Below are 27,930 nucleotides of genomic sequence, written 5' to 3' on the forward strand. Positions count from 1 at the left end.
CAACGTTCAATCTAAAGCATTTGGTCTCATTAGATCTAGCTCTACTTACTGCAAAAGATGTCCTTCATAAAGCTTAATCCAATTCTAAAGAAATAGCATTGGACATTGGGACAAAAGCCTCATAGTAACAAAAAGCAAGTTTTTACTTGGCTTTAAACTCAGAAATTTAATTTGGGGGTGGAGGCAGGGACAGGGGCAGGGAGAGGGATGCATTAGCAATGTCATGACAAGGTTCAAGAATTTGGACTTTGGGTCCATTTTCCAGTGCCGACCGAATACCAACCTAGATATGAATTATTATACTGCCCAAGTGTTTTGTGTAGCAAGAATTGTATCTTATAACATTATATAAATTGTCAAAGAAATGATATATTATTTATATATTATGTTTTATACTTGTATATACTAGTACACAAATATATTGTTCCAATGATTTATGCTTTGGAAAATTGCTAGCTTTTTCTTTCTAAATGAAAAACCAGTAACTAAACATCTTTTGGGAGTATCTATCCATATGATTTTTTATCCATATGGTTTTCTCTTGATAAATCAGAAGATCTTTTGACACTAGATTTGAACTTTATGTGGCTAGGATCTGCCGAAGCAAAATATTAGAATGCCCTCTTTAGGTAAGACCCACCACTGTCTGTTGCTTACACTCAGCCAGTTTCACTCATTAAATGCTTACTTGGACCCTGCAGTAGGCATGTGAATATGCGACCCCTAAGTTAAATTGGTGTGTGTAGTGGTGGTGGTGTGCATGTTTTTATGAACTAAACTTTCAATCAAGATGGCTTAACAAATAGTCTCAACCCATGTGAGTTGACATAATTATTTGTGTTAATTCATTCCTTTAACATTAATCAATGACCTATCAAGTAGTAAAATATTCCTAATTTTAAATACCATAAAAAGAACTTCCTGTATTGACAGAACTGCATACTAATCCCATGAGATCTTTATCCCTACTTTTGTTCTCCTCCTTCCTGAGATTTTTCCTCCCAAGAAGCATAACAGAGAAATCATAATCTATTTTTTAAAAGAAGATTTATTTTGGATTAAGTGATTTCATGATGCAACACGGTTTTAAACAAAAATAGAGATCAGTATGAAAATAAAACAAATTGTACACATTAAAATATCTTTCCCTCAAAGCATTTCAGAATCATAAAAAATACAACACAAGAGTCAGAGGTTCAGGTGAGGATAAGGATAGACTTCCCAGAAAACAAATAGTCCACAGCCCAGAGTCCCAGCCTCCATATAATACCACCCATGAACCAGATGTCAACAATTTGCATTATTTGCTTTGAGCCAAAAAGGAAATTTAAATGTAAGGTAAAATGAGGGCTGTATAATCTTAATGCTAATAGCAAATATCTCCCATTATTATTCTCTATTAAAGTCACATTGAATAAATATGAAGCTTAAATCAACTCAACAAAAATAGAAGCATTGCTATTAGCTGTGATACATGATGTAGTGGACATGATAACGGGCTGGTGAAGAGAAATGGAAAGGCTTTAAAAAATACACCACCTGTGCTCTACTGAAATCTTAGAAATAAATTTTTTTTACAGAGCCTTAATATTAAAAAGTAAGCATTATTATAAAATTAGATTAATACTTTCAGTAAGATGCAAGAGAGATGCATGTATTTTTATTCATATAGTTTGGAATGCCTGCATCCCTATTATAAAAACATGTAATCTTATGCACTTTCCAACATATTAACAGCCCCCAATTTTACTTAGGATATCGTATAAAGAAAAATAGGTTGTAATTACATCTTTTAGAGCATTAGGGTCCTAAAAGAACATTCAGTTCTATGTGTTTACTGGTTAATCCTTCCAACGTATTTCTTGAACATTATCCATCTTTTTTTCAGAAGGTAATAGTAACAGAAGTTTACTGATGAAAGGGGCCGGCCTGGTGGCGCACTGGATAGTGCGCCGCTTGGGAAGTGCGGCGGCGCTCCCGCCCGAGGGTTCGGATCCCACATACAGACCGGTTCCCGCTCACTGGCTGAGCGAGGCTCGGGAGCAACACCGAGGGTTGCAATCCCGTTGCCAGTCCCCGGTCCCGTATGGGGGCAACACTGAGGGTTGCGATCCGTTGCCGGACACGGAAAAAGACAAAAAGACAAAAAAAAAAAAAAAAAAAAAAAAAAAAAAAAAAAAAGAAGTTTACTGATGGTTCCTTACCTGCATCAATAATAGCTGATTCAGTTTGAATCATACAACATGCCTATCAACACTCCTCAGGGTTGTAATATCTTGAGAGAGTTGGATAGAAAGATATCACCTGCCCAAGGCCAGTAGATATAAAAACCACATATATAAATTTGATTCTCCTGTGTTCTCCAGAAATTATACATCTAAGGCCATCCTATTCTGCTGAGTGGTTCAATTGGGGAAGCCAAATAAACTACCTTGCAGATAAAATCTGAGCAAATGTGTTTTTGGTCTTGATTAACTTTCTGAATTGGAAACACTGATTATGTGTCTACTTGCAATTCAGTAACCTCACTCAGGATTTTGCTTTCTAGATTAACAGGGAACATTTAAATTACCATCAGAAACCATGCAAATGTCTCAAAAGCTATTCTAATGGTGAAGAATGTCTGCTAAAAACTAATTATAATGAAATAAAAGCACCCTTTTATTTCATATAGTGTTTAATAGTAACAATAATTCTTCAATTTTAAAAATCCACAACATAATTTAGTGCTAAATTGTCAAATCTCCCGATTAAGCTATGATTAGCTTTAATACTTTGGGGCTAAATTCCATTTTGCAATTACAGGAAATGTTAACCTCCCTAAATTATAAAATGAGGGTATTTCCCACCCAGCAGATTATCACGCAGTGCCTTCGTTATGTGACACAGCATTCTTCTTCTCATGGTCAGATACCAAACTGATGTTCCTACCCCACCAGCATGCCCTAAGATGACTCTTCCACCTTATTTTAACTTTCCCCCTGCTGCACTCCTGTCTTAATCATCCTTTTGCTCCTTCTGGCCCAGATTGCTATGATACGGGCAGTACACACACTCATTATATCCTTTGTGCCAGCTCCTTGGAATGCAATTGCCACTCCTAGATCTTGACAGTTGGTCAGTGATCAGCATTACATTCTCGGGGGTGGCACAACTGCTGGGCTCCTCTTTTCCACTTTTTATTTTTATCACCCCTTTACTGGGCACCAGTTGGCCTTAAGCCACAATTCAGAAAGCTTTAATTATCTCTGGCATTCCTTTGCTTCCATGTTAGGCTAACAAATCTGGAAAACATAATGGAACTAGAAAAGAAATGTTTTGCAAAATTAGAATCTAATTAGAGGTGCCATCTCATGGAAGTCTGATGGCTAAGATCTAGAACATTGTCACTCATCAACTAAATCAAGAAGCAGACCAAACAGAACAAGAGGGCCTGAAACTCAGATTCAGTTTGGAGATTAGGCCACACTCATGCATGTTTTCAGGGTTACAGATACCGTTTAATGATAGTATAGTATCATTTCACCTGCCTCTGGAGTTTTCTGAAGAAGGTTAAGTTGGACAGACTTCTAGACTCTTCATTATAAGATGTTGGCCTTGTTAGAAGTAGTCAAGTAAGGGGCCGGCCTGGTGGCGCACTGCTACAGTGCGCCGCTTGGGAGCGCAGCGGCGCTCCCGCAGAGGGTTCGGATCCCACATACAGACCGGCCGCTCACTAGCTGAGCGAGGTGCGGGCGCAACACCGAGGGTTGCGATCCGTTGCCGGTCACGAAAAAAAGACAAAAAGGACACACACAAAAAAGAAGTAGTCAAGTAATAAATAAAATGTGTGCAGAAAGATAGAAAAATTCATTTGGATGAATGTGACGGAGGACAGGGAGGAAAAGAGGCCCCGAAGTGGTTCCTCCATCTGTATCACTGGACCTCAGCTATCAGAGCTTTCTAGATCCAACTTCATTAAAAATTAAAAAAATAAGACTTCTGATTAGTGCTGTTTTCATTTTCTTGCTTCCAAATAATACTTGAGAAAACTAAATTACTATACTATATAAATCCACTGAAAGCAATCAAATTTTTCCTCCTGTTTTTAATTTTTCGTGACAAGTAGTAAAACGCAAACATGAGTCTATGGGAAGTTTTTTTCCCATGAATATACCAATTTCTTCATAGACTTTTCAGAAGGTGTCACATTTTAAGTGTGTTTGTTTAGGAAACTGAGAGTTTGGGTAGATGAAGCATCTTGCAAAGCTCACTGAAAGAGGAATATACTGGTACAAAAATTAGTCTCCACATTTCTTGAGATGAAAAATTGTGACTATAAATAAAGCACTGAAACAAGCCATCCATAAAAATCAGCCTCAACCCAGATGGGACTTGATATGTCTACCCCACAAGTATGTGAGGATCAAAAGAGACAAAATCACTTTGAAACTCTAAAGCACTATGCAAACATATTCTACTTGTTACTGTTATTCATTCAAATACATTTTTCCCATTTCTAATTGTTATGCAGGTGAAACGAATTTTCCTTTATTTATTACGGAATTTCTACTAAATTATAAACACAACATATGCTAAAAAATGGTGATCACACTTCTGTGACCAAGATCCATTCATTTTGTGAACAAGAAAAATGTTTGACCCCAGAAGTGGTTTGGGCTCAGGGGCTGGGATTTCTCACACCAAAAACTAAAGGGACATGGCAGTACAGATGAAGAGAAACAGAGGGAAACTATTGGACTTAATTTTGGCATTTCTTTGATAATTTGAAGATCCTTGAGTTGCTCTTTCACAGTTCAGCTTCCCCGCGTACTTTAAACCCTCATTGTGTAAATGCATCCTGGGCTTCCACACTTGACCAGTATTGACACATTATTATATACCATTATTTGCCAGCAGATTTTGGCATTTCTTTGATAATTTGAAGATCCTTGAGTTGCTCTTTCACAGTTCAGCTTCCCCACGTACTTTAAACCCTCATTGTGTAAATGCATCCTGGGCTTCCACACTTGACCAGTATTGACACATTATTATATACCATTATTTGCCAGCAGAAACAGCATTTATGTGATTTAGTTTTAGACCAACTATCTCCCATATATGAAGCCCTCATTGAATCTTCCAGATGGAATAAACTGTTCTCCTCTCATTTCTTGATTGTAGAACTTACAGATTTTATTAAAACTAATTTTTGAACCTTGGTGTCTACTCTACTAGACTGCGAGCTTCTCAAGGGTGGATTTAGAATCTTGTACCACCATCATTAAACACAGTGACCAGCACAGAATGAATGCTACCGGTGTGCCTGTTCTCTCACCTAAGAGGTGTTCTGCACACACATATGATGTATTGTGACTGTCTTTCATTGTATAAGAGCACCACTTATAAATTTCTTAAAGAAAACAAAACCATAAAGCCAAGTTCACAGTTCAGAAGGCATATTTATGGATATTTCTAATTGTAGAGTATATTAAAGTCTAATTTATTCTGTGGAAATGTTATTTAATATTTCATGTCATTATTTGTGGCTGCTTTTTGTTTTATTAATGAAGAATAATAGATAAGTTATCATGGTGTTTTGATGTGCTAAGTACATCTTTGATAATTCCCAGTTCTGAGAACAGTATTAACTAGATGGTTATACTAATTGAGAATGTCTGCCTACATTAAAGAGAATTGTTATTTGGGAAGAAATTGGATGCCTTAACAAAAAATATATTTGTTAGAAATAATTTAAAAGATACATTTTATTTTGAATCTCTTTTACCTAATAGTAGGGGATATGGTGACAAAATGTCTCAAGCCAAAATGAAAGCTAATACGGTTTATGAATGTATTTTTGAAAGAAAGGCAACCTTCTATATTTGGGGTTTAGAGAATGCCAGCTCTGAAACATCGTATATTGCATCAAAAATGTGACTTTTTTTTTAAAAAACTGTATTATACTAATTTTCCTTATAATGAAAAAAATACAAACAAGTATAAACAGTTTGCAAAATTAAATATATGTGTGTATTCATGACAAATAAGTACAAACTAACATTTCCAGTTAAAATTGTTTTCCCTTTTCATCTGATCCAATTATAGTATACAGATAAATCTTTCTTTCTTATTTCCAGATTTTTGTAACATTTATTCAGAACATTTCCGCACACTGCAGTACCTGCCTTTAGTACAGGAATGCAACATGAGTGGTAGTCCTCTTGAGGGTCCCAAGAGTAAACACAACTTACCCAACAGGAGAGCAATCAGTTCTTACAAAACACCTATGAAGACTATGCACATGACCTCTATAAAATGTAAGACTGCCAACATCCCGTGATAGGAATTCCATGGCTACTTATAAATATAATTATCAAAGAAATGTTTGGGCAATGCCTTTAAACCCATAGGCTGGCAAACCGAATGTTAATCCGAGGTTTTTATTACCGCCAATTTAATTTCACTCTATTGAATGTCCAATTAGGTATAGCCAAAAGTCAAGAAATCAGCAATGATATGGAGTAATCCCAAAAGCTATTAAAATGAAGGATACCCCCTATTAAAATTAAGCAGAAATAAGATGAGTGATGTCATGCACTTTTTGAGATACCATAGAAAAATTGCTTCTTAATATTGATAAGAAAATTATGCATCAGTGAAAATGCAGGCTTAGAAATATAGTACTGACAGTTTCAGTTTGTGATGTCTTCACTGAGGGAAAATGGAATTCTTATTACTAAAGAGAGCTGATCTCTTCAGTGTTGCTGATGGTTCCCTAACTGAGCTTAGTGTTTAATGATGCTGTACAAATAAAAAGCAGTGGGGGAAATACGAAATATCTGTATTAAATGCCATCCTGTAAAGTATTTGATGGATGGAACAGAATATAATGCATTTTAAATAAATGCATATCATACTATCACATATAGTGAGTCTTAAAAAATTATTACTTAGATGCACAGTCCTTGTAGTGGTAGACATGGCACTGTGAAGGAAGTTTGATTTAGAAGCTATTTTCTATCATACTTGTCAAGTGATGGAGTTGCTGTCAGTCATATTGTAATGTCCCTTCAACTTTGGTACATTCAGTGCAAAATATTTTGGGGAATTTTTTTACCTTTATAAAAATAAAAGGCCCTTTTGTTCCCTTGAGAATGCTTAAAAGGATACATACTAGCATGATGCCCGAGTAAGCATGGAACATGAAGACGGAACAGGTGATCCATACAGTGTGATAGGTAGGTTCTTATATACATCTTAAAGAACATAAATATAATGACCCTATAAAAATAAACAGAACTTACTGTGTACTTTTTCCTGATATGCTGTGATTAATTGCTAGTTATTTTAAAATTGTTTTCATGCAGTATAAAGCATACAATCTGTCATTAGTAATTCATTGAATAACAGTTTGTCTTCAGCCGTAATGACGCACATAACACTTGCGTATACACTGCCACAGACCACCTTATTGCAAATATTTAAAGTCACCTCATATTGATTTGGTTTCATTTTCACTCCTGTCCCATGAAAGCTGAAACTTATGGTGCACACCATGCAGGCACTCATAAGCAAGAAATGAATAATCTGGTATAACTTAGGGCTTAAATGAATGTACTTCCAAGAAATATATTTGTTTTTATTATATTATTTAACTTGCACTAATTTGGAGACTGGGCCAAGTGCTGCCAGTTTGGCTGGAACCATGTTCAAGGGTAAGTTTCAAGATTCTCCTGAATCCCTAAAAATTACCGTGGAGCTAATCATGTATAGGTTCATCTTGGTCTTGGAAAAGAACAAATGGAAAAAGTTTGGCAGTCAAGAACTGTTGCTTGAAAGACTGTTGGGTTGTTCCCTGGACATCAAGCTCACCCAAATCCTTCCAAGAGGACTCATTGCCAGTCCCCAAATGTGACAGAGCATGTGTTCCTGGATAATGACAGCATTCAGCTTTACTCTAATGGATGTGTACTCTTGAAACTTCCAATGTTCAGTCATTCTTCTACAGGGCAGTTTCTGAAATTGCCTGTCCATAAAGAGCTGGGCATTGTGCTTCCAGGTCACTCAAGTCCAAAGGTACTGGTCTCTTCAACTGCTGTCAAGAGTTTTTCATAAAGCATGGAAAAGGATGGGTACGGGGGCAGATCCAGACGGTTAAAACACGTATGAGCTCTGCAAACAGAAGAAGCAGCACATAGTTTAGTAGGAGTCAAATGAAATGAAAATATTTGTGTGTGTGTGTGTGTGTGTGTGTGTGTATGCTTGTCTTTCACATTCAACTTTATTGCCAGTTTTTACATTCATTCTTGAAAAACTCTGAAAACATTTTGACTTCAAAATTTCAAACTGAATTTCTCTAAGGAAAATAGGCTATTTTAAAAATTTTCTTTACATTTTTACAACCACCTAAAAGTTGCCTTAAATATATATTACTATTTGTTGAGTTGTCTGAATTGCCAGTTTTTACATTCATTCTTGAAAAACTCTGAAAACATTTTGACTTCAAAATTTCAAATTGAATTTCTCTAAGGAAAATAGGCTATTTTAAAAATTTTCTTTACATTTTTACAACCACCTAAAAGTTGCCTTAAATATATATTACTATTTAATTACAAAGACAAGTTTGTGTTTTTGTTCTTCTTTAGATCTTAGATTTTTTAAAATACACAGATATAGGGCCTCACAAAAGAATTCATTTTCAGAGTTGGCATTTGCCTGGATGTCTCTCAGATAATCTGCAGTTTTTAATTTTTTCATTTTCTTGGACAGGGAAGAGCACTGAATGTCTTTGAGGACCCACCTCATGGTTTAAATTCTTGGGAAATTCCCTGGCTGAACTTTCCTAAGTCAGTAAACCATTATTACTTTGAATTCTGTCCTGTAATCTGTTTTCTCCCAATTTACAATGTAAAAATATGGCCATTTAAATCATCATATTAAGAATTCTTTTTTAGAAATACCTCCCCTTTGCCAAGATAGGAAAAAAATATGTTTTCCTGTTATTCGCACCTGAATCACAATAAAAAAATAGACAGCCTCTAAATAGTACATCTTATCAGGAAGCAAATCTGCAATTTTGACATGGAATAGGAAGCATTCTGTTCTGAATGTACAACAGCTTGTTTGCGGGAGCTAAATAACCTTGAATTTTAAAAATGCCCCTAAATTAATATGAAATTTTAGAAGCTATGATTAACAGGTTATTTCTAAAAAGTCATATGTTTAAATTTTATTCTTATAAGTCACTTTTTACTTATGAAATAAATATAATTAATATTCCTAGATGCAGTGTAGCACAGTGGAAGATCAGAGGTTTGGAGTTGGTTGGACTTGGATTTGAATTCTAGCTCTACCAACTAGCTGTGTGAGTTGGGGTGAGTTATTAAAACTCTGAGCCTCAATTTTCTCACCTGTAAAAGGGGAATAATATAACTTGTCTCAGAAGGAGGTAAAGATTAAATGAAATAACAGAAACATGCCTATTAGAATGCTTGGCTTATAGTGTTGGACTAACTAATAATAGATGTATTGTTAGCTACATTTCATTACCATCAAAAAGATTTATTCTAATTGCCTTCACTAAATTGCTGGAAGATAATAATGACCCATGGAAACTATGAGACAACAAAGAGTAATAACGCAGGTGTGTGGCCACATGATTTATTAGAAACAGGAATGTGAAGGGACACATAAAAATACCAGTTTTAGGACACAGACACTAACTCAGAATTTACCACTCCTGTTACTACAAACTCTGGGACATATTGGTGGAAATCACCTATTTAATTTTTGCAGGCAAACACTTTTTTTGTTGGTATAACAAACACTTCAGAATTGCATTTAATATAATTCTTATTACTTGTATCTCCTTACTAGAACCCAAAGCTGGGCCTCGAGGAAAATATTTTACTTTTACAAAAATTCAAATAGCATATTGAAAGTCCCAGGAATGGTTTAAAATGTATCTTGTGTGGAACACTGGAAAAGAAAGATTAAATGAAGATTTTTATCTCTGTTCTAAGAGGAGGGGAGGAAGAAGCAGAGAAGGAAAATATGTTTTGAATTTAATTATACACCAGACTTTGTATGTTAGACACATGATGTCCATTTTCCCGTTAGATTAAAAGATGGCACCTCATTACAATTTTTAAAATTTTCATTTCTTTGGCTACCAAGAAGGTTGAGCACCTTTCCCCAAGTCTGCTTGCTTGTTCTCGTTTCGTGATCTACATGTTCATCTCCTTTGGCTGTTTATCTTTTTAGTTTTTTTGTGGTGGTAAGACAAACATAACATAAATTTACCATTTTAAATATATTTAAAGTGCACAGCTCTATAGCACTAGGTACATTTACATTGTTCTGCAACCATAACCACTGTCCATCTCCAGAACTTTTTCAACTTGTGAAACAAAAACTCTGAACCCATTCAGGGGAAACTCCCATTTTCCCCTCTCCCTAGTTCCTGGCAACCACTGTTCTACTTTTTGTCTCTACGAATCTGGCTATTCTGGGTACCTCATATAAATGGAGTCATTCAGTATTTGTCCTTTTGTGACTGGTGTATTTCACTTAGCATAATGTCCTCAAGGTTCACCCACATTGTAGCAGGTATCAGAACTTCATTCCTTTTTAAGGCAGAATAATATTCCATTGTACGCATACATCACAATTTGCTTATCCATTCCTCCATCGATGGACATGAGTTGTTTTCACTATTTGGCTATTGGGAATAATGCTGCTATGAACATATCTGTTCAATATCTGTTTGAGTCTCTGCTTTCAATTTGGGGAGATATACCCAGAAGAGGAATTGCTGGAGTATATGATAATTCTATTTTTAATATTTTAAGGAACTGCCATACTGTTTTCTATAGCAGCTAGACTATTTTACATTCCCACCAACAGTACACAATGGTTTTGATTTCTCCATATCCTCACTAACATTCATTTTCTTTTTTACAATAGCTATCTCAACGGGTGTGAAGTCCATTTTTCTTTTAAAGCCTTAGAATTTCTTATCAATTTGTATTAAAAATAGAAACTCTCACTGTTGCTGGATTTGAAGAAGCAAGCTGCCATGAATCCTACAGCTGCAAGGAACAAATTCTGCCAACAATCTAAGGGAGCTTAGAAGAAGATCCTTCCCTAGTTGAGCCTCCAGATGAGAATGCAGCTCAGCTGACACCTAGATTTCAGCCTTATGAGACACTGAGTAGAAGAGCCAGCTAAGCTGTACCTGTACTCCTGCCCCAAGGAAACAGTGAGATAATAAACGTGTGTTGTTTTAGGCTGCTAAATTTGTGGTAATTTGTTTTATAGAAATAGAAACCTAGTAACAAGTCTCAAGGTAGTGAAACAGGCCAAGAAAAGGTGGCAAAGGTGATGATAAGTGTAATACAGAAGAATCATCCATCAAGGGCAGATGGTGTAGCAAAATTGGGAGTAGGCAGCTGACCTTTAACTCTCCCAGGTTTCTGAGCAGACAAACAGGAACTCTGCACGTCTCTCTGCAGTTTCTGTAGTATCTTTGCAGATGCCATAGTACTTTATCCAGTTAATCCACAAGCCTGGGTACCCTTTTCAGTTCTCAACACAAAGGAAAGACTGGACAACGTTTTTTGCTCCTTTTCAGTCATGAGACATAATCATCATTACTGATCCACAGTCTAAGGCTATCACTGCTTCCTAAATTACATCTGGCTGCATAACATATGGTTATCATAATAGAACTTTCCTTCTGAATAAACTAAACAGCTCCTCTAGAAAATGTTTCATGAGAATAAAGAAAGTATATAGTATTGTAGACAGAGAAACTGTGCAGAAAGATTAAAAAGTTTTCCAAAGGTCAGGGCTGGCCTGTGGCTCACTTGGGAGAGTGTGGTGCTGATAACACCAAGGCCATGGGTTAGGATCCTTATATAGGGATGGCCAGTTATCTCACTTGGGAGAGCGTAGTGCTGACGACACCAAGTCAAGGATTAAGATCCCCTTACTGGTCATCTTTAAAAAAAAAAAAAAAAAAAGTTTTCCAAAGGTCAAAGATGAGTCACTGGCCAAGTCAAGAAGAGGACCGCAACCTTGGGTTTCCTAGGGGAAGTCCAATATGAAACTGAGCAGAGAGACTAAGGCTCACTGGTTCTATTCTTTTACTTTTGGAAGCCTCAGTGTTAATTTCATCTCAACCCTGATTATGAACAGCAAGTCCTCAACATCCTACCAGATTGCATACATTTAAAGGTCAGGGATTGGCAAAATAAAGCTTCAGATATTTTTTAAATCAATGACTCAATCACAATATGCAGTAGTTCTGAGGAAAATGGTTGAGATTGGGCCAGTCTAGAAAATCTGGGAGATACCAGGGGATTTTTTAAGTGATCAAACTATCTAGTTCAATCTCAGGCTTACCAGAAAACAGAGATACTCAAAGGGATACTTTGTAGTTCATCAGAATCACCCAAGGAGCTTGTTTACAATGAAGATTTTTGGTTGAACCCCTTGAGATTGTAATTCAGAAGGTCTGAGGTAGGCCTGGGGATCTGCATTTTAACAATTACTCCAAGTGAGTCTGATGCAGGTGGTCTCCATACTGGGGAGACATCAAGTGGATTAGAAATAAGATATCTGCACTGGATATCCACACCAGCATTTTATGTGCTTGCAAAAATTTCAAAACTCCTTATAAACAGGACAGCATTGCTAATAAGGAAATTGAGGAATAGTGTGGTTAAATAAATTGCCCAATATTTACCATCCACTTGCTGTATGAGCCAAGAACAGGAAAAAAAAAAAAAAAAAGGCAAAACAAAACACAATCCTCTGAGGCTTTTAACACCCCCACCCCCACCCCATTCCTTGTCCTAAGAAAACTCTACCAGAAAATAACAGGAGGTCCCTTGAACTGTGTTGATATTGGCAGCAAAAGTGCATCCAGCTATTCAGTCTCAATAAAAGAACATTTTTCAAATCTTTCAAAGCCAGCCACACTAAAGCTATAATGAGTTTACCTCATTTTAATCTATGCAGCCAGAACCACTCAAGGAGAGCAGGTCTGAACCCATCTTTGGGAAGTCATGCTGGCATTAGGATCAAGATTTAAAAACACTCCAGACATCTGGTCTGACTTAATAGATCTCTTTGTGCTGTCTGGCTTCTTCAAATGTTAACCAAGAGGTCACATACTTACTCTCTCTTTTTTCTTATAGATAGACAAGTCAATTATTCAAATCCTATAAGCCAAAAGTATCACAATTACATGTCCATTTCCACAGATCGGTTAACTGATTAACGTATTTATCTCTCTCCCTCTCTTTCTCTTTCTCTCTCTCTCTATCTCCCTCTCTTTCTCTCTCTCTGTACCTATTTATTCATTTATTCTTCATTCTCCCAGAAGTGATTTTTGGTACCTTATAAGCACTGAAAAGAGTGAAACAAAGAAAAGACTACAACCAAACTTTTAAAGATTCCCAAAAGAAGCACAGCTTTGCCTATTCCTCAGCCCAGCTCCAGGCCAGCCCCACTCCTATTGCTCCTTACCTCCTTCTCTGGCTTTCCAAGGCCCCCTAATTCAGGCCCAACAGGTGTTTCAGACAGCACCCAAGCCCTTCCACCTGTAGAATTTCTTTTATTATTTCCCCCCTTGAAGATACCATATTGTGGAAGCTTGTTGTTCCCATACAAAGTGCCCTGATGAACAAAACTTAATTATTCAATTTTCATTACATTTCATTCATTCCTTCACTCACTGAACAAATACTGAGCACACACTGCATGACAGGTATTGATCTGTCCCACTGGTAGATGAGAATGAAAAGTCTGGTCTCTGTCTTCGAGGAGTTTGTACTCTGGCAGCAAAATACACAGGCAAATGGACTCCCCAAGGTTGTACAAACTGTGCTCTGGACTAGCGGATCTGCCTAGAGTGAGTGGGCACTGAAATCCAGCCTTCCTTTGGCTCTGCTTGCCAAACTATGAGCCCTAGCTCAGCGCTACATTTCTCCCGAAGATGAGGAGACACTTTTGTTTAATTTTTCCAAAAGATTAATATGGGCTAGCAGTGGCCCATATTATTCATATGGGCTATTAGTGGCCCAAACAATTACAATACAATGACTTACAAGTCTTCTCAGCAGAGTCAGGAAAGGCTTCATAGAGGAGATTATTTGTGCCAAGGCTTGAAGGATTTGTAGGTGTGTAGGGTTTTTCTGGATCAACAACAGGGAGAAGAATGTTCCTAGTAGATGGCCTGGAAGTGTGAGAAAGCACTCCCTCACCAGGAAACCTGAGAAGTGCAAGTGCCTGAGTGACAGATGCCAAGGCTGGACCTGAGGCCAGATGGGGAGGCAGGGCCACATCAGGAAGTGAGCTGTGTTCATGCAAAGACCTTTTCCATTTATTCCATAAATCAAAGGAAGCTAGTAATTGGGTGTGCAGAGTGGGATGGCAGAGGTACCATTAAACAAGGTAGGAAATACAGGAAATGAGTAGGAGATAGATGATAAATTCAGAGCTTGTAATTAGCATGAGAAATCCAAAGTCATCACTCACCCAGAGAGATAAAATACAATTAAAGTAACCCAGTGATATAGTTTTGTGAACCTAGGTAGCTTTATTAACACATTTAAATATATAACTTCTGTTAAGGTTTTAAAAATATTCATATTTTCTCTAATATCTTAATTAATAGATCATGAGGTTTAGAGCAAGAATACCTGCTCAGAGTAGGTCACAAATATTTGTGTAACCTATGGTGGCATAGCATAATACCTGACCCTCACCAGGTATTCGATAAATGTGAAATGATGGAAAAGAATTCTATAGTACTTATTTCTTCAACTACTCATTTGTCATATACTATTTGGTGGCCAGTGATGTTGGTTATCTGTTCATGTAAATATCTATTACTGTGTTTTAAGGTCCACATGGACAGAGATCAATTTTTGTAGAGGATGCATAAAGCATATGTACTTCACAGGGCCTGGTTTTCCAAAGCCTTGCAGTTTCAAATATTGACCTTGCAAAGGACAGGAAATTTTCCTCAGGCTATATAGTCTCTGTTGTAAGATAAAGATTTGTAACACAGCAAGGCTGCTGGTTCAAGGACAGACTAGTTACTGATTGGTATGTAAAGATACTGGGAAATTGCTGTAAGAAGGAATGTTTGCTAAGACCAAGCTTTTGTTGGTGGACCACTTAATTGTCTTAATGGAATGTCATCTGACATGTTTCACTGAAAGTTACCAGCCTATATTGTTAAACTATAACCCCACCTATGTCCCTTGCTGTAACTTCCTGGGCTGGAGAATAAATACAGGAAGGGAACCCCAATTCGGGGTTAATTTCCCAAATGAAAGAATACCTCTCTCTTGAGGGTTCAGGGAAATTAACCACTTCAGGGCTTTTCACTGCTCAGAAGAGATGGGCTTTGAGTAATCCTTGTGGCTCCGTCACCCAGGGTAGGAGGGGGGATAAATCCATGGGGGGACAAAGCAACAAGTTTCTATCTCCCACAAGGCTTTGCATATAGTAAATGCATAATAACGAGTGTCTATAGGCTGGCTAGAGGAATTAGATCTATTAGCTAATTAATGCCTTATTCCAAAGTCTCATTAGGCCACCTTTGTTAAAAGGCACCTGGATGTAAAATACACTGTGAAATGTTCCCGTAGTGGGAATTCCTGTTTCTGGTGATAACCAGTAGAAGAAACTCTTCAAACTATGCATTCTGAGTAGGTTAACTTATTCACCTGTAGATGGCTCTGGTGAAAAATGAAGAGTAAGTACTTTTTAAATGTTAGAATTGAAACCCAATAGAAGAAAGCTCAGTAAGAATAGTTCCAGGGATGGAAACTCTCAGAAGTCCAAACAAAGATAAATGTCCTGGTGGATGTAGCATATTTCTTGCACACCTAAAGATTATAAAATACCATTGCAGTTCTGAAGGCTAGATACTAGGAACAATAGTAATAATGGTGAAATTTATTGAATGATGTGTTAGGCCTCATTTTAAGCACTTTGCATGCATGTCATCCCATTTAGTTTTCAAAACAACTTTGTAATGTAAATACTGGTATCTATCCCAATTTTTCAAATGAGGACTCAGAGATACAAAAGTGAGTTTGAAATATCTTTTCTGGAGTGGCCCAAAGTTTGAGAATTCACTAAGAACAATATTCATGGAGTGCCTACTATGTGCCAGGTGCTGGACTTAGTGCTAGGGGCAAAGCCATGCTCAAATCAAACAAGGCACTCATTCTCACTGGGTTGTATTCTAGAGGGGCCGATAGGTAATCAACAAGTAAACCAGCAACTAAATATGATGATGGAATTGGGGTTAAGTCCTCTGAAGAAGATAAGGTGTGACAGTGTGACAGATATGCTGGGGGCACAAGCCTGGTGGGCCTTTTTGATGAGATTGTGTCTAAGCCAAGTCCTTAGGGATGAGAAAGAGCCAGCCATGCAACAAATGATCAGAAAAGAGTTTTGGGCAGCAAGATCCAGAGTCTTGAGGCAGAATAAAGTTTAGCATGTTTGTGGGAGGAGGCTGGTGTCTGTCACAGGTTGGGGGAGAGTATAAATGTTGAGGTTAGAGTAAGAGGCCAGACTGGGTCCCCTAACTGGAAGTCCTTAGGAAGGAGTTTAAATTTTATTCCAAGCTACTGGAGGGTGTAGCAAGAGAGGGAGGTGACCTTAAGATTTCAGAAGATAACAGTGCTTTCCGAGTACAGAACGAATGAGTGACAGAGTGTACGGTAGAGAAGCAGGGAGTTTAGTCAGCAGGCTGCAGTGGTAGTCCAGGTAAGATGTGATGGGGTCATGGACTTGGCTGGTGGAAGGAGATGAGCCCAAACCAGTTTTTGCTCTTGAGGCCAAGGAAAGGAGGATAACCATTCTTGAACAATTGTGATGCCTGTCACCCGCAAATATACACTTTAAATTACAACTTGTGAAACAGCTCTCAAGGGCCATTAGTCAGTTTGATTGGACTATCCTATCTTCAGTTGCCAGCAGCAGTTAAACCTCCTTTCGTTCCATTAAACAACCACAAATTCTTTCAGGAGCTTGACTTTTTACATTAATTACTGAAGCGTCCCTTTTTAGTTACAATCTGTTTTTATGATAAATTTACCCACCTCCCAAAGTAAAGGCTAATCTAAAGGTATATCCCATTTAAGGATCTTCAATATGGTAATATTTTGAGTTATCTCTGGCATATTTTTGCTAGCACATGATGATTCAATGACAGAATGAAGTATAAACTTAAAATGTTATTGTTATATAGAACTGAGTGGGAAGGCAGAGGGAAAAGGAGTTGAAGAGGGCTTTGTATCAAAGATCAAACTATGGAGCAGACTACTGTACGAGAATCTTCTGCCAATTCCCTCCCAAACCAAAAACCACCTCGGCTGACTAGCGGGAGGTGGGGAATTGGCAACAAGGAGGGACGCCCCAAGGCAAATACAGAAAAGAGGTGGCACCCACAGGTCCTTCGCAAACCAAAAACCACCTCGGCTGACTAGCGGGAGGTGGGGAATTGGCAACAAGGAGGGACGCTCCAAGGCAAATACAGAAAAGAGGTGGCACCCACAGGTCCTTCGAGTGCTCATCTCTTGTCCTGACTTTTTTTAAATAGAGGAAAGTGACATTATATTTTAGGACTACTCAGTAATTTTCCTATTTTCTAGCTGACAATTCACTTTAACAGTAGACAATACTCTCTGTACCAGAGGAGGAAAAACTGAATTATTGATGATAGTGTAAAGCAATATACAATGATGGAAAGATGTTCGTGACTAGTGATGTGTGGTAAAAAAAAAAAAAAAAAAAAGTAGGTTATAAACAGTGTATGTAGTACAACCATATTTTTGTTTTTAAATTTGTGTGTGCATGTGGGTGTGTGGGTGTGGGTGTGTGCGTGTATCTGAAGAAATGAGGGGAACCATACAAGTATACTCCAAAATGTTAACAGAGCTTATCTCAGTAGTGGACTTTTGATTGATATATATATATACATATTTTAAATGTATACTTAATATATTTTTAACTTATACATATATTTCTTGGCATTTTTCCTCAAAGTTTTCTTTTTATAATAAGCATAAAAAGAGTTTTAAAAACAAAAAAAGGTTGCCATATCATTAAAAACTAATTTACATTTTAAAGTTCGATTCTATTGAAAAAATCATCTCCCTGAGACACTCATTTCATAATTAACTCTTACACTGTATTTTTTAATTTGGCTCAGCACTTCATTCGTAATAATCTCCAGACATAGACATTTTCAAAAATTAGCATTTTCCCCGTGGCAAAAACCAACCGTCCCCCATTGCAATCGCAGCTCTCCAAGTTCTCTGTCTCGGTCATCCTACTTGGCAAGAGCCTCGGGGATGTACACAGGAACTCTATACCATGATTGCAGAGAAGACTTCCCTGCGTTTTCCAGGCTGGCATGTTAGCAGCCCATTTTCCAGATTGTTTAAGAGCAATTTCCATAAAGGGAATTTACTCTCTTCTCATAAAGTCCATCAGAGCACGGAGGTAGGAAGTCTTCTACAGAAATGTAAAACACAGAGCTAACCACCAACCACCAGGCAGAGGAAATGTAGTCCTGTGTTCAGGCTGTAAGTCTCCACGGAGACGCCTGTCTGCCCCCATCATTATTTATCAGCTGGGTCTCTAGTTACTTTTTATGACCACAAGAGAGGAAAGAGAATCCATGGACTTAACTTGTAGAGGCTTCAGACACAACCATATATCCTTTAATATACTTCTTGGCTCACATTGTGAGCAGTGCTATCCACTGCTACCGCAAAGAGAGAGTAGGAAATCTGAGAAAAGAATGAGGCTCACATTCGCTTGCTTGAAAGGCTGAAAGGCCCTCAATCATCCACGTCTAGAAACACGACGATGTCCTCCCTCATCACGTTGTCTGCCAGGCCTGCCTGCCCTCATCCTTTACAGACCATGGTATGACCATGCCCAACCCAAGATGATGCCAGACTTTTTACAGGATTCATTTCTTAAGTAAGAAGTATCTATCCATTTTCTCTCCAGTGTGTATGTACAATGTCACATTTTTAATGTTAAACATCATCTCACTAATGGGAAAAAGAAACACATTGGGGCTGACCAGCTTGAGAAAGACCAGCTCTTCACTTGCACAACTTATGTATATCAGGAAATAGCAGGAAAATGGCTTCAGTGTATCTGTTCTGATGGTAGGAGAAACGGACTTGGAAATACAAAACAATCTCTTTAGACCAGAATCAGTTTTACAGATTTTTTTCACACCTAAGTAATGCCCCACATTTCATAAAGGGGTGATAACAATGTTGGCAGTGAAAAATTGCTTCTAAACAATACTATTGTGCACTGAAGTTCTTCTTCTTTTATTTATTTATTTTTTACCCCAAACAGGCTTTTTTTGTGGAGCATATTTAAATAGTTACAGTAGTATGGTGCCGTACAGAAAATTCATAATAAAAGGTTAAAAAAAGAACAAACAAAACACACTATCCGTATGGACTTTTATATACATTATCTCAACTCAATTGCCACAAATACTCTGAGTATGGCATTGTTATTCCAACTTTATGGAGGTGGATCTAGAATCTTGCTTAGGATCATTTAAGTAGTGTGTCATAGGGCTTAGATCTATGTCATGCCTCTTAGCTAGGTTATATAAATTCATTGTAATTCTGGAGTAGAATAGCCAAGTAGCTCTTTCCTCTCATTGACCCAAAAAGTTAGGGCTTGTTATAGAAAGTGTATGAAAACAGGCTGCTTGCTTGATGTGCTTCATACAATCTCTATTTGTGCAATCTTATAATCTGGGCAGAGCTAGGAATGTGGAACCAGCCTTAGATCATAAAGAAGAGAGTAAGAAATGACAACGCCTGTTACCCAACTGTGTGTATGCAACAATAATGAACAACACCACCACTGACAATGAGTCAGCTCATAAACTCCCTGGAGCTCCCAGGGGAAGTAGAAATGTAAATCCAGCCTGACCCCCAAGATACTTCTGCAGCCCTACTGTTTTCCTTCTTACTCAACCAAACCTAATATATCATTCCCCTGACTCCCTCCCCAGCATTTTATGAATGAGAAAACTGAGGGCCAAAGACTAAACGATTTTCAGTGTCCCAGAGCTAGCTGGTGGCAGAGGTGGGACTAGAACCCAGGTCTTCTAAATCCCAACTATGCTCTTTTCAATAAAAGGCTACTGCCTAATATGTATTACAGACAATGGTGACAGAAATCACAATGGCAGCCACCACTGACTGGATGCTTACACAGAACTAGAGATAGTAGAAAGTGTTTTACATCATTTCAGTTAATCCTCAGAATTACATACCTACAAGGTAGATGAGAAAACAGAGGCTCAGAAAGATTAGGCAACTTCACCAAGACCTCACTGCAGGTAAGTAACAGAGCTGGGATTGAGCCCAGGTTTCTCTGAAGCTAAAGCTTTATGTCTATACCAAATTACCTTTCTCTGCCCACCAGGTGTGTGAACATTGCAGTGATTAAATGTGAACAGCTGATATATCTGCTTGTGGTTACAGTTTATTCCATATACTTTAGTGGCTTTACAGAAATAGTTTTCAACAGAAAGGTAACATAATTCATCTGCCCTTTCTTGCTTTTCCAAGGCTAATACTCTCAGAAGAGTAAAAAGCCTTACTCAGATAATCTAAATCTGCTTTTGAGATACAGATATGTGTTCGGGGGGGTGGGGGGAGAGAACCCATTATCCAAGCATAAATAAAATAAACCAGTTCTTTAAATAGTGAAATCACAGTCTCCCAAATGTGGAACATCAGGTATGCCAGATAATACTAGGTGTTTGGATGAAATGCCTCTGTTCACAGACGGTGATGCATGCTAGGTGCCCGAGGAGGCTCAGGCAAGCCCCTGAGCTTGCACCATTCGTTGCTCTCTGTAATTTGTATTTTCAGTGCCCCTCTTTTTCATCTGTTGATGCTAAGAACGGTTCACAGACGGTGATGCATGCTAGGTGCCCGAGGAGGCTCAGGCAAGCCCCTGAGCTTGCAACATTCGTTGCTCTCTGTAATTTGTATTTTCAGTGCCCCTCTTTTTCATCTGTTGATGCTAAGAACGTAATTCTTAAGAACTAGCATCTTGCAATTCCTAAGAAGGAAGCCTTGGTAACTGATTTCTCAAAATCGCTTGTACTTTAAGAAACTTAGGATGACATCTTGGGGTGCCTCATATCACTTAGGTACCTAATATCACCTTATATCACTAATTCAACAGGTTTCTCAAGGTCACCTGTACTTAAAGAAACTTAGAATGATATCTTGGAGTATCTAATATCATTCAACCTCTCCAGATTGCAGTTTTATTAGTAGTAAAATTTGAGGCAATCTGAGGTGCTTTTTCATCTAAAAAATTCTATAGTATTATTGCTGACTGGATAAAGGAATTCCAAAACAAATTTTTCTACGTCCCTCTTTTGTTCATTTGCTCTCTCCTTTTCTTTTGTTCCAACTCCATTTATCTCTATTCAACCTCAAACCTCTTTTTTTCTTCACAATTACTACCTTACCAGTCTCTCGCATTTATCAGTAGCACAGTAAAGCAATTTTTCCTACTCCAAGGAAATGTATGATCTCATTATGAAAAAGAATACAGTGCAGAGAGCGTTAACATGGAATTAAGACATGTACCAGATAGGCTAAAGAGGTAAAAGCACATTCTCATGATTTAATTTCTTTAGAAACCATAATGGAAGTTTTTAGTGAAGGTATTCTAAATAGCTATTAATATAAACTTAAAACTAGAGCTTCTGGAAACATCTAAATTACAGCCACAGTCATAAGAAGTCACAAGTATGATGACCAACATTATTTCTCTAAGGCTAGCAAACGCTTTGCTTCTGCTGCACTTTGTTTTTAAAGATATGGATGCTTTTTAAGTATGACCAAAGAGATCTTTTTCTTTCTGATTAGGAAATTCATTCTAAATGATTTCCACTCTCCCATACTTTTTACATGAAAGAGTAATTAATCAATATATACATAAGTTAAGGTTTCCCCTAGAACACTGTAGTGACAGTAAAGAAATGTTATTTCCTATTTTACCTGGGAAGAGCGGTGATTTTTCCCCATTTCTCCACACAGAATCTTCGTGGGCCGTTACTCCCTCGGAGAGAAGCAAATCCTTCATAGGGTATGCTGGATGTGCCTGTAACAAACTATTAACCCAAGAAAACAGAAGGAGAAGGTGAGGCCAGAGACCAGCAGCCAGGAATGGCCTCACGTCATTCACGGGCAGAGCTCCTGAGGAAGAGCAGGTGGGAGAGTCGTGGAATAACCACGACACAAGAATGCTGACAACCAGCCAGAGAAACATACTAGGAAAGGAAAGTACATTATAAAGGGAAGGGGGGTGTGGACAGTTTGTAGAAAATAAAGTGCCCTATGCAACTGACCAGCTCAGAAACTTAAACCAGGCATACTTCCCATTACAGCTGAATAAAGTGGGTGTATCGATTAACATAAGTCTACTTAGCATCAGTCTGATCAAGTCGGGGTGAATTAGAAAAATAAAATTTCTGGGCCTGCAAATTTGAGGTCCAGACCATTACTCCAAAGGAGCTAAGACTCAGTCTACTTGTAAGGCTATGTTGAGCATCCAGAAGCTTTCTCATGTCTGATACTTCTTTAGCTGCATCCAACAGCAATTGCCCTGGATGATGATAAACCGCCCCCACACACACAAAAGAATGAGTTTTCCCAGTGCTCTTGAATGTCATTGTTGTCTCAAATTTGTGAAAAGATAAAGAAAAAGAAAGGACTCTTTATCAAGGAAGAAACTGAAGATCATCTCTCTCTGTTGCTAAGGGAGCTGACCTGCAGAGTACCCTGTGGCCACTTGCTAAAGGGGCCAAACTATCCTGAAGGCAGATGTTGTTCCTGGGATTCTTGGACTGGAGTTGGCACTTCCTCACAACTTGCATGAAATTCTTTGACTTGACTAGGGATGTTCTGCTTAGAAACAGAGTCACATAACCACGCAATCAGAGGAGTCTTGAAATGGTGTATCCCACATTTCCAGATAAACATGGTATATATTTGTGGAGAATACTTAGCAATTATTAAAAACATACACTTTCAATAATATAGTTATGTGTTGCTTAATAACAGGGATATGTTCTAGAATTGTATCCTTATTTCATCTTTTTGTGAACACTCCCTCTATAATGTTCTTACACAAACTCAGATGGTATAGCCTACTAAACTCCTAGGCTCTCTGGTTTAGCCTATGGTTCCTAGGCTACAAACCTGTATGTCATGTTATTGTACTGAATACTGTAGGCAATTATGATACAATGATAAGTATTTGTGTATCCGAACATACCTAAACATAGAAAAGACTGAAATGTCTTTATGTGGTGCACAACTGTAATTGTATTAATGCATTAAAAGACTAACTAATGGCATCTTACCTGTAACAACCTTAGTCGTTGTTCATTGTTGAATCTTTCCACTGCAGCCCAGAACCACCGAATTACAATGTGATTGTCATGGTATCCTATCAAACCAATTATAAAAGCCAATGTTACTTTGAGTCTTCTATCTTGAGCCACCAAGATGTGTGACAAAACACACCCCCAGACATAAGTCATCTTGGCTTCTTTGAAAGTTGTCTATAATTTAAGACTAAGGAATAGCACTATAAATATGATCATATCAATGTCAAAAGTTAAACAAAAACAATACTAAATGAAACCAAGAGTGGTCACTAAATGAAACTAGTAGCAGGAAGGACAACAAATGAGTTATTTAACCATATCATTTCTGAAAAATATAATCGCTATTACTGGAAATGCTTAACTCTTTCTGCCATTCACATAAGAAATAATTTTCAAGTACTACTATGCCCAAGCACTGTACTAAGCTTGGGGGTACAACAGCAAAGAATACAGATTCTAATAAGGCTTCTGGTAGAGGAGAGACACAATAATCAAATCATTTATACAAACACATAATTGCAAGCTTTTTTAAAAAGCTACACATAATATTCATATTTTAAAATCAAATTACTTTTGCATTGATTAATTAATAAAAAGGGATACATGACCTTTAATTCTCCAACTAATAAATCCTAAATAATCATCAACTAAATTTTACTTTTATCCCATACTTTGGTAAAATTTAATAAAATGTCAAAAGTATTATGTCACGGGTAGGTTAAGGCAGTGGTTGTGGATTCTAAAACCTTTTAGTGAAAAAAAAAAACTAAGTTCAGAGAGAAGCCTGATAGGGATTAAGGTATAATTAGTAATTCAAACCAATTAACAGACATATTTAATGTGCACAAAGCTATTTTAATTCTGAGTAAGTAGTCCAAAATAGAAAGTGGGTAGAAATTATTTTAATCTGAATTTTTCCCTACATGTTTCAGGAGTTGTAGGAGTTGGACAAAATCTCACCGTACTGTTTACCATTTCATCAGTGGATGTTTAGAATCCTTTGGAGAAGAGGAGAATCCAAGTGAAGGATAAACAAAACCGGGTTGGACACACAGGGTCCATGTCCAGCCTTTAACAAAGACTAGCTATTTGACAGATAGTTTCCTCATCTATAAAATAAGTGCATTGATTGGTTCATTGTAGCTTTAAAGTTTTCTGACTTTATGAATCAGCCTTTCTCTGCTTCTACTTAGCTGTTTGTGCCAAACCTTTTGGAGGAGGAGGAGGAGGAGTGAACGTGTCTGACCATATTCTCAACAAACAGCTGCCATATGAACATATGGCAAGTAGCAGCACTGCCACTCCTTCATTCAGTGCCAATTAGTTGGGTTAGCAAACATGGCAGCTGAGTATTTCATCCTTTTTCTGCCCCCTGCCAAGGACTTCCTTTGATAAGATTTACATTAACCATAGAAATAGGTCCTTGATTAGTCAGACACAGTGAATAAAATTTTTATACTGCGTAAATACAAAAATGGCTGACTTGATGAACTGCACTGCTATTAGAATCTCCTGGGGAAAAGGCATGAGCTAATAATATTTATGGTAAAATGGGAGTTTTGTAGCATGTCAGAGAAATTGCATTCTAGTTAGTAAAAATAGTTTGGCTAAGTAATAATAACCAAAGCCAGATATGGATTATATACATGAGACCAACTGGAAAAGACTTCTTTCAGCAAATGGACTTCAGAAATAGCAGCAATGGAAACTGAAATTTAGTACAGACTTCAGAGAAAACGGGTGAGCAAGGCCAGCCCATGGCAGCAGGGATGAGCTGGAGGAGCCAAGCACAGGCCAAACCAAAAGCAACTTAGCAAATGTTAAAGCATTTTTTTCCTCCAAACCTTTAAAACTGTTTTTTTGTTTTGTTTTGTTTTTAGTCTCTGTTTCAATTTACGGATAAGTGGAGAACTGTTCAGCTCTCGGTTTATTCTGCTAAGTGATTAGTTTAGTGGCATGGAGTTTGCATTTTTCACTATCCAAGTTCAGAAGTACTGCTAACCTTTTACATTTTGAGTGCAAAAACAAAACCCAAATCAGAAAACAACTGGTATTTGTCATGTATTTCTGAAGACTTTCTAACACTGCAATAAGTTCCAGAAAGTGTATTCTTTCTTTGCTTAAAATTACTGGATAAAACTTTAACTCTGGGTTACCATAAGGTTCCTTTCAAAGTGTATTGACTTAACAATCAAATTTCAATGGCTTTGGTCCCAGTTACTCATTGAAAATTTGTACCCATCTACAGAAATGCCACTTCTAAAGCTTTTCACTTGGTGAAGTGCCAGATAGTGCAGTTTTTAACTAATCTTATCAAAATTTCCTTTTCAGTTGAACTTAATGCTTGAGTTTAGAAGGGCTTATCCAATAAACTTCTTGAAGTTTGAGAACTTTGTGTCTTATTCTATTCTTCAGGTGTTTCAACTGTAAATTACAACTGATAATTATCTAAGGAACTGTAGAAAGACTGTACTGATTTTTCTTCCTAGCTCAAAGAGTGTGCCTCTTTAAGTTTTAGATTTTAAATGAACTAGGTGGAGTTTGACCAGAAGAATATTAGCTCCCTGGTGCTTCATGAACAACATCATAAAATAATTAATTAGTGTTCTGATGGTCATATTTCCTCACCAACTATTAAGAGTTATGACATCCTTAGATAGTGTGTAAATAGTCCTTCCCCCATTAGACAGATGAGGTAACTAGAAAAGAAGGGAATGTACCTTGCCCAAGGTCTCAAGGGAGACTGTGTCAGACCTATGATTAGAGTGCAAGTGCTTCTGCCTGTCCTGTATTCAGACCAGCATGCCGAACCATACCTCCCTTTAATTTGAAACTTAACATCCAGCCATCTATAAATCAAATTTCACCTCCTCTATATTCTGTGTTGTTTCTCCAATCACTTAGGTCAATTTCAGCTGTGCCTGCAATGACCAGTTCCAGCTCTCGTGCATCAAAAACAGATACCAGCCTGGCATCCACCACCTGTAGAATAAAAAGAGTACAGGGCATACCTTAAGAACCTGGAGAAATATTAGCTATAATTAAGCCTCATCAGAAAGGGAGGGCACAAAAAGTTTGGGGAATAATATGGATGTTCCCTCTGTACTCACTCGAAAAACTATAAAACTCTACAAATAGCAGTTATTTTTTTAGGATAATGTTGATGAGATTTGCCTCAATAAAATTTTTGTTTTATAGCAGATTAATACTGATTAACTGATCAGAATAACTGGTTATACTGATTAATCCAGTTTGTTTTTCTCTTTTGAAAAAGATCTAGTGCTCCTATAGAAAACGTCACATGGAATACATGGAACAACTCATTCCAACCCTCAGATATAAGTATGTCACATATCCAGCATGACGTTTGACCACCTATGTCTGAGCATGATTAAGATGCACGACTTAAATGCTATTTGTGGTCATTAAACTGTCAAATGCTACCTGAATTCAGGTCATAATATTTGTTTCAGTGATCTTTGGTAACAAGTGCATTAAGGTTTTTGTGTGTGCTCTTGAAACATATAGAAAAAAAATTGGACTTTTTCAATTGAAAGAGCAGCAGTAAATACGGCAGAAAGAAAGTGGAAATACCCTGCACGTGCATGGTGGAGTAAGATGGGCTGTGGCATCGTGGGTATCAGATTGCAGCCCACACTGCTACCGGTTGCCTTTACCTCATAGAAGCCACGCACTAAGCTCTCCGTTTGCTGCACCACGCCCCTCTCAATCCTCCACTTCACCATCCTCTCAATGTACTCCTTCTTGTTCTTCTCTGTGACCGGGATATTGGCACCCCCTGGCTTTAATTCTCGTTCGGTAATCTGAGATTAAAAAACAAAAGGACTGACCATGAAGCAATACTCTTATGTTATAAGAACAGGGCTACCAATGAGCTGACATCAGCTGCTGTCCCTGCCCTGTCCCACCCAGGCGCATCCCACAAGCAGGTGGAGAGGCCCCATGCTAGGAGCACATGCCCAGCCACACTCAGTAAAAAAACGAGGCATTGAGCTTTGAAAGCCTCAGGGGTTTAAAAAAATGTACTGCGAGTGCTAAACATTAAGTTTTAAATCCTGACTAACAAAATAAGTCTTTTAAAATGCAGATAATTGGCTCCAGATACTAGCCCACTGCTATTTGAATGTTTGACAAAAGCCATTTTCACAAATTCCTCTAAGGTTCAGAATTGACTACATCTAGAGAGCCAATATTTAAGCAAAGATTTACTTGAAGAAAGCAGAATGACTCTCAAATGAGTGTTATATCTTTTTCAAAACACCTGAAATTCAGAAAACCAGCCAAATATTAATGTTTAAATATGAGTATTACCTATGAACTTGTATATAAAGTCTCAAAGAAATCTTTTAACCAACCCTTTCACCAACTTTTGAAAAAAACTATGTTCTCTGTTTTAAAGCCTTCACCAAAATATTGTTTACATTCCCTCA

At 37.6% G+C, this 27,930-nt stretch overlaps 1 protein-coding gene across 1 annotated transcript in view; it reads right to left on the reverse strand.

Annotated features, from left to right (window-relative positions):
* Window positions 1-5,984: 5,984 nt before the first annotated feature.
* The window catches only part of HECW2 (HECT, C2 and WW domain containing E3 ubiquitin protein ligase 2), a 145,092-nt gene continuing 123,146 nt past the window's right edge, over window positions 5,985-27,930 (reverse strand). Inside the window, exons 24-28 of the mRNA XM_008563299.1 lie at window positions 27,157-27,303; window positions 26,347-26,461; window positions 23,453-23,538; window positions 22,086-22,198; window positions 5,985-8,154 (exon numbers count right to left, since the gene is read on the reverse strand). Coding sequence (XP_008561521.1) covers window positions 8,043-8,154; window positions 22,086-22,198; window positions 23,453-23,538; window positions 26,347-26,461; window positions 27,157-27,303 — 573 coding nt within the window. The 3' untranslated portion in view covers window positions 5,985-8,042. The remainder of the gene's footprint in view (window positions 8,155-22,085; window positions 22,199-23,452; window positions 23,539-26,346; window positions 26,462-27,156; window positions 27,304-27,930) is intronic.

This window comes from Galeopterus variegatus, unplaced genomic scaffold (genome assembly GCF_000696425.1).
Source record: "Galeopterus variegatus unplaced genomic scaffold, G_variegatus-3.0.2 Scaffold172, whole genome shotgun sequence".
NCBI lineage: Eukaryota > Metazoa > Chordata > Mammalia > Dermoptera > Cynocephalidae > Galeopterus > Galeopterus variegatus.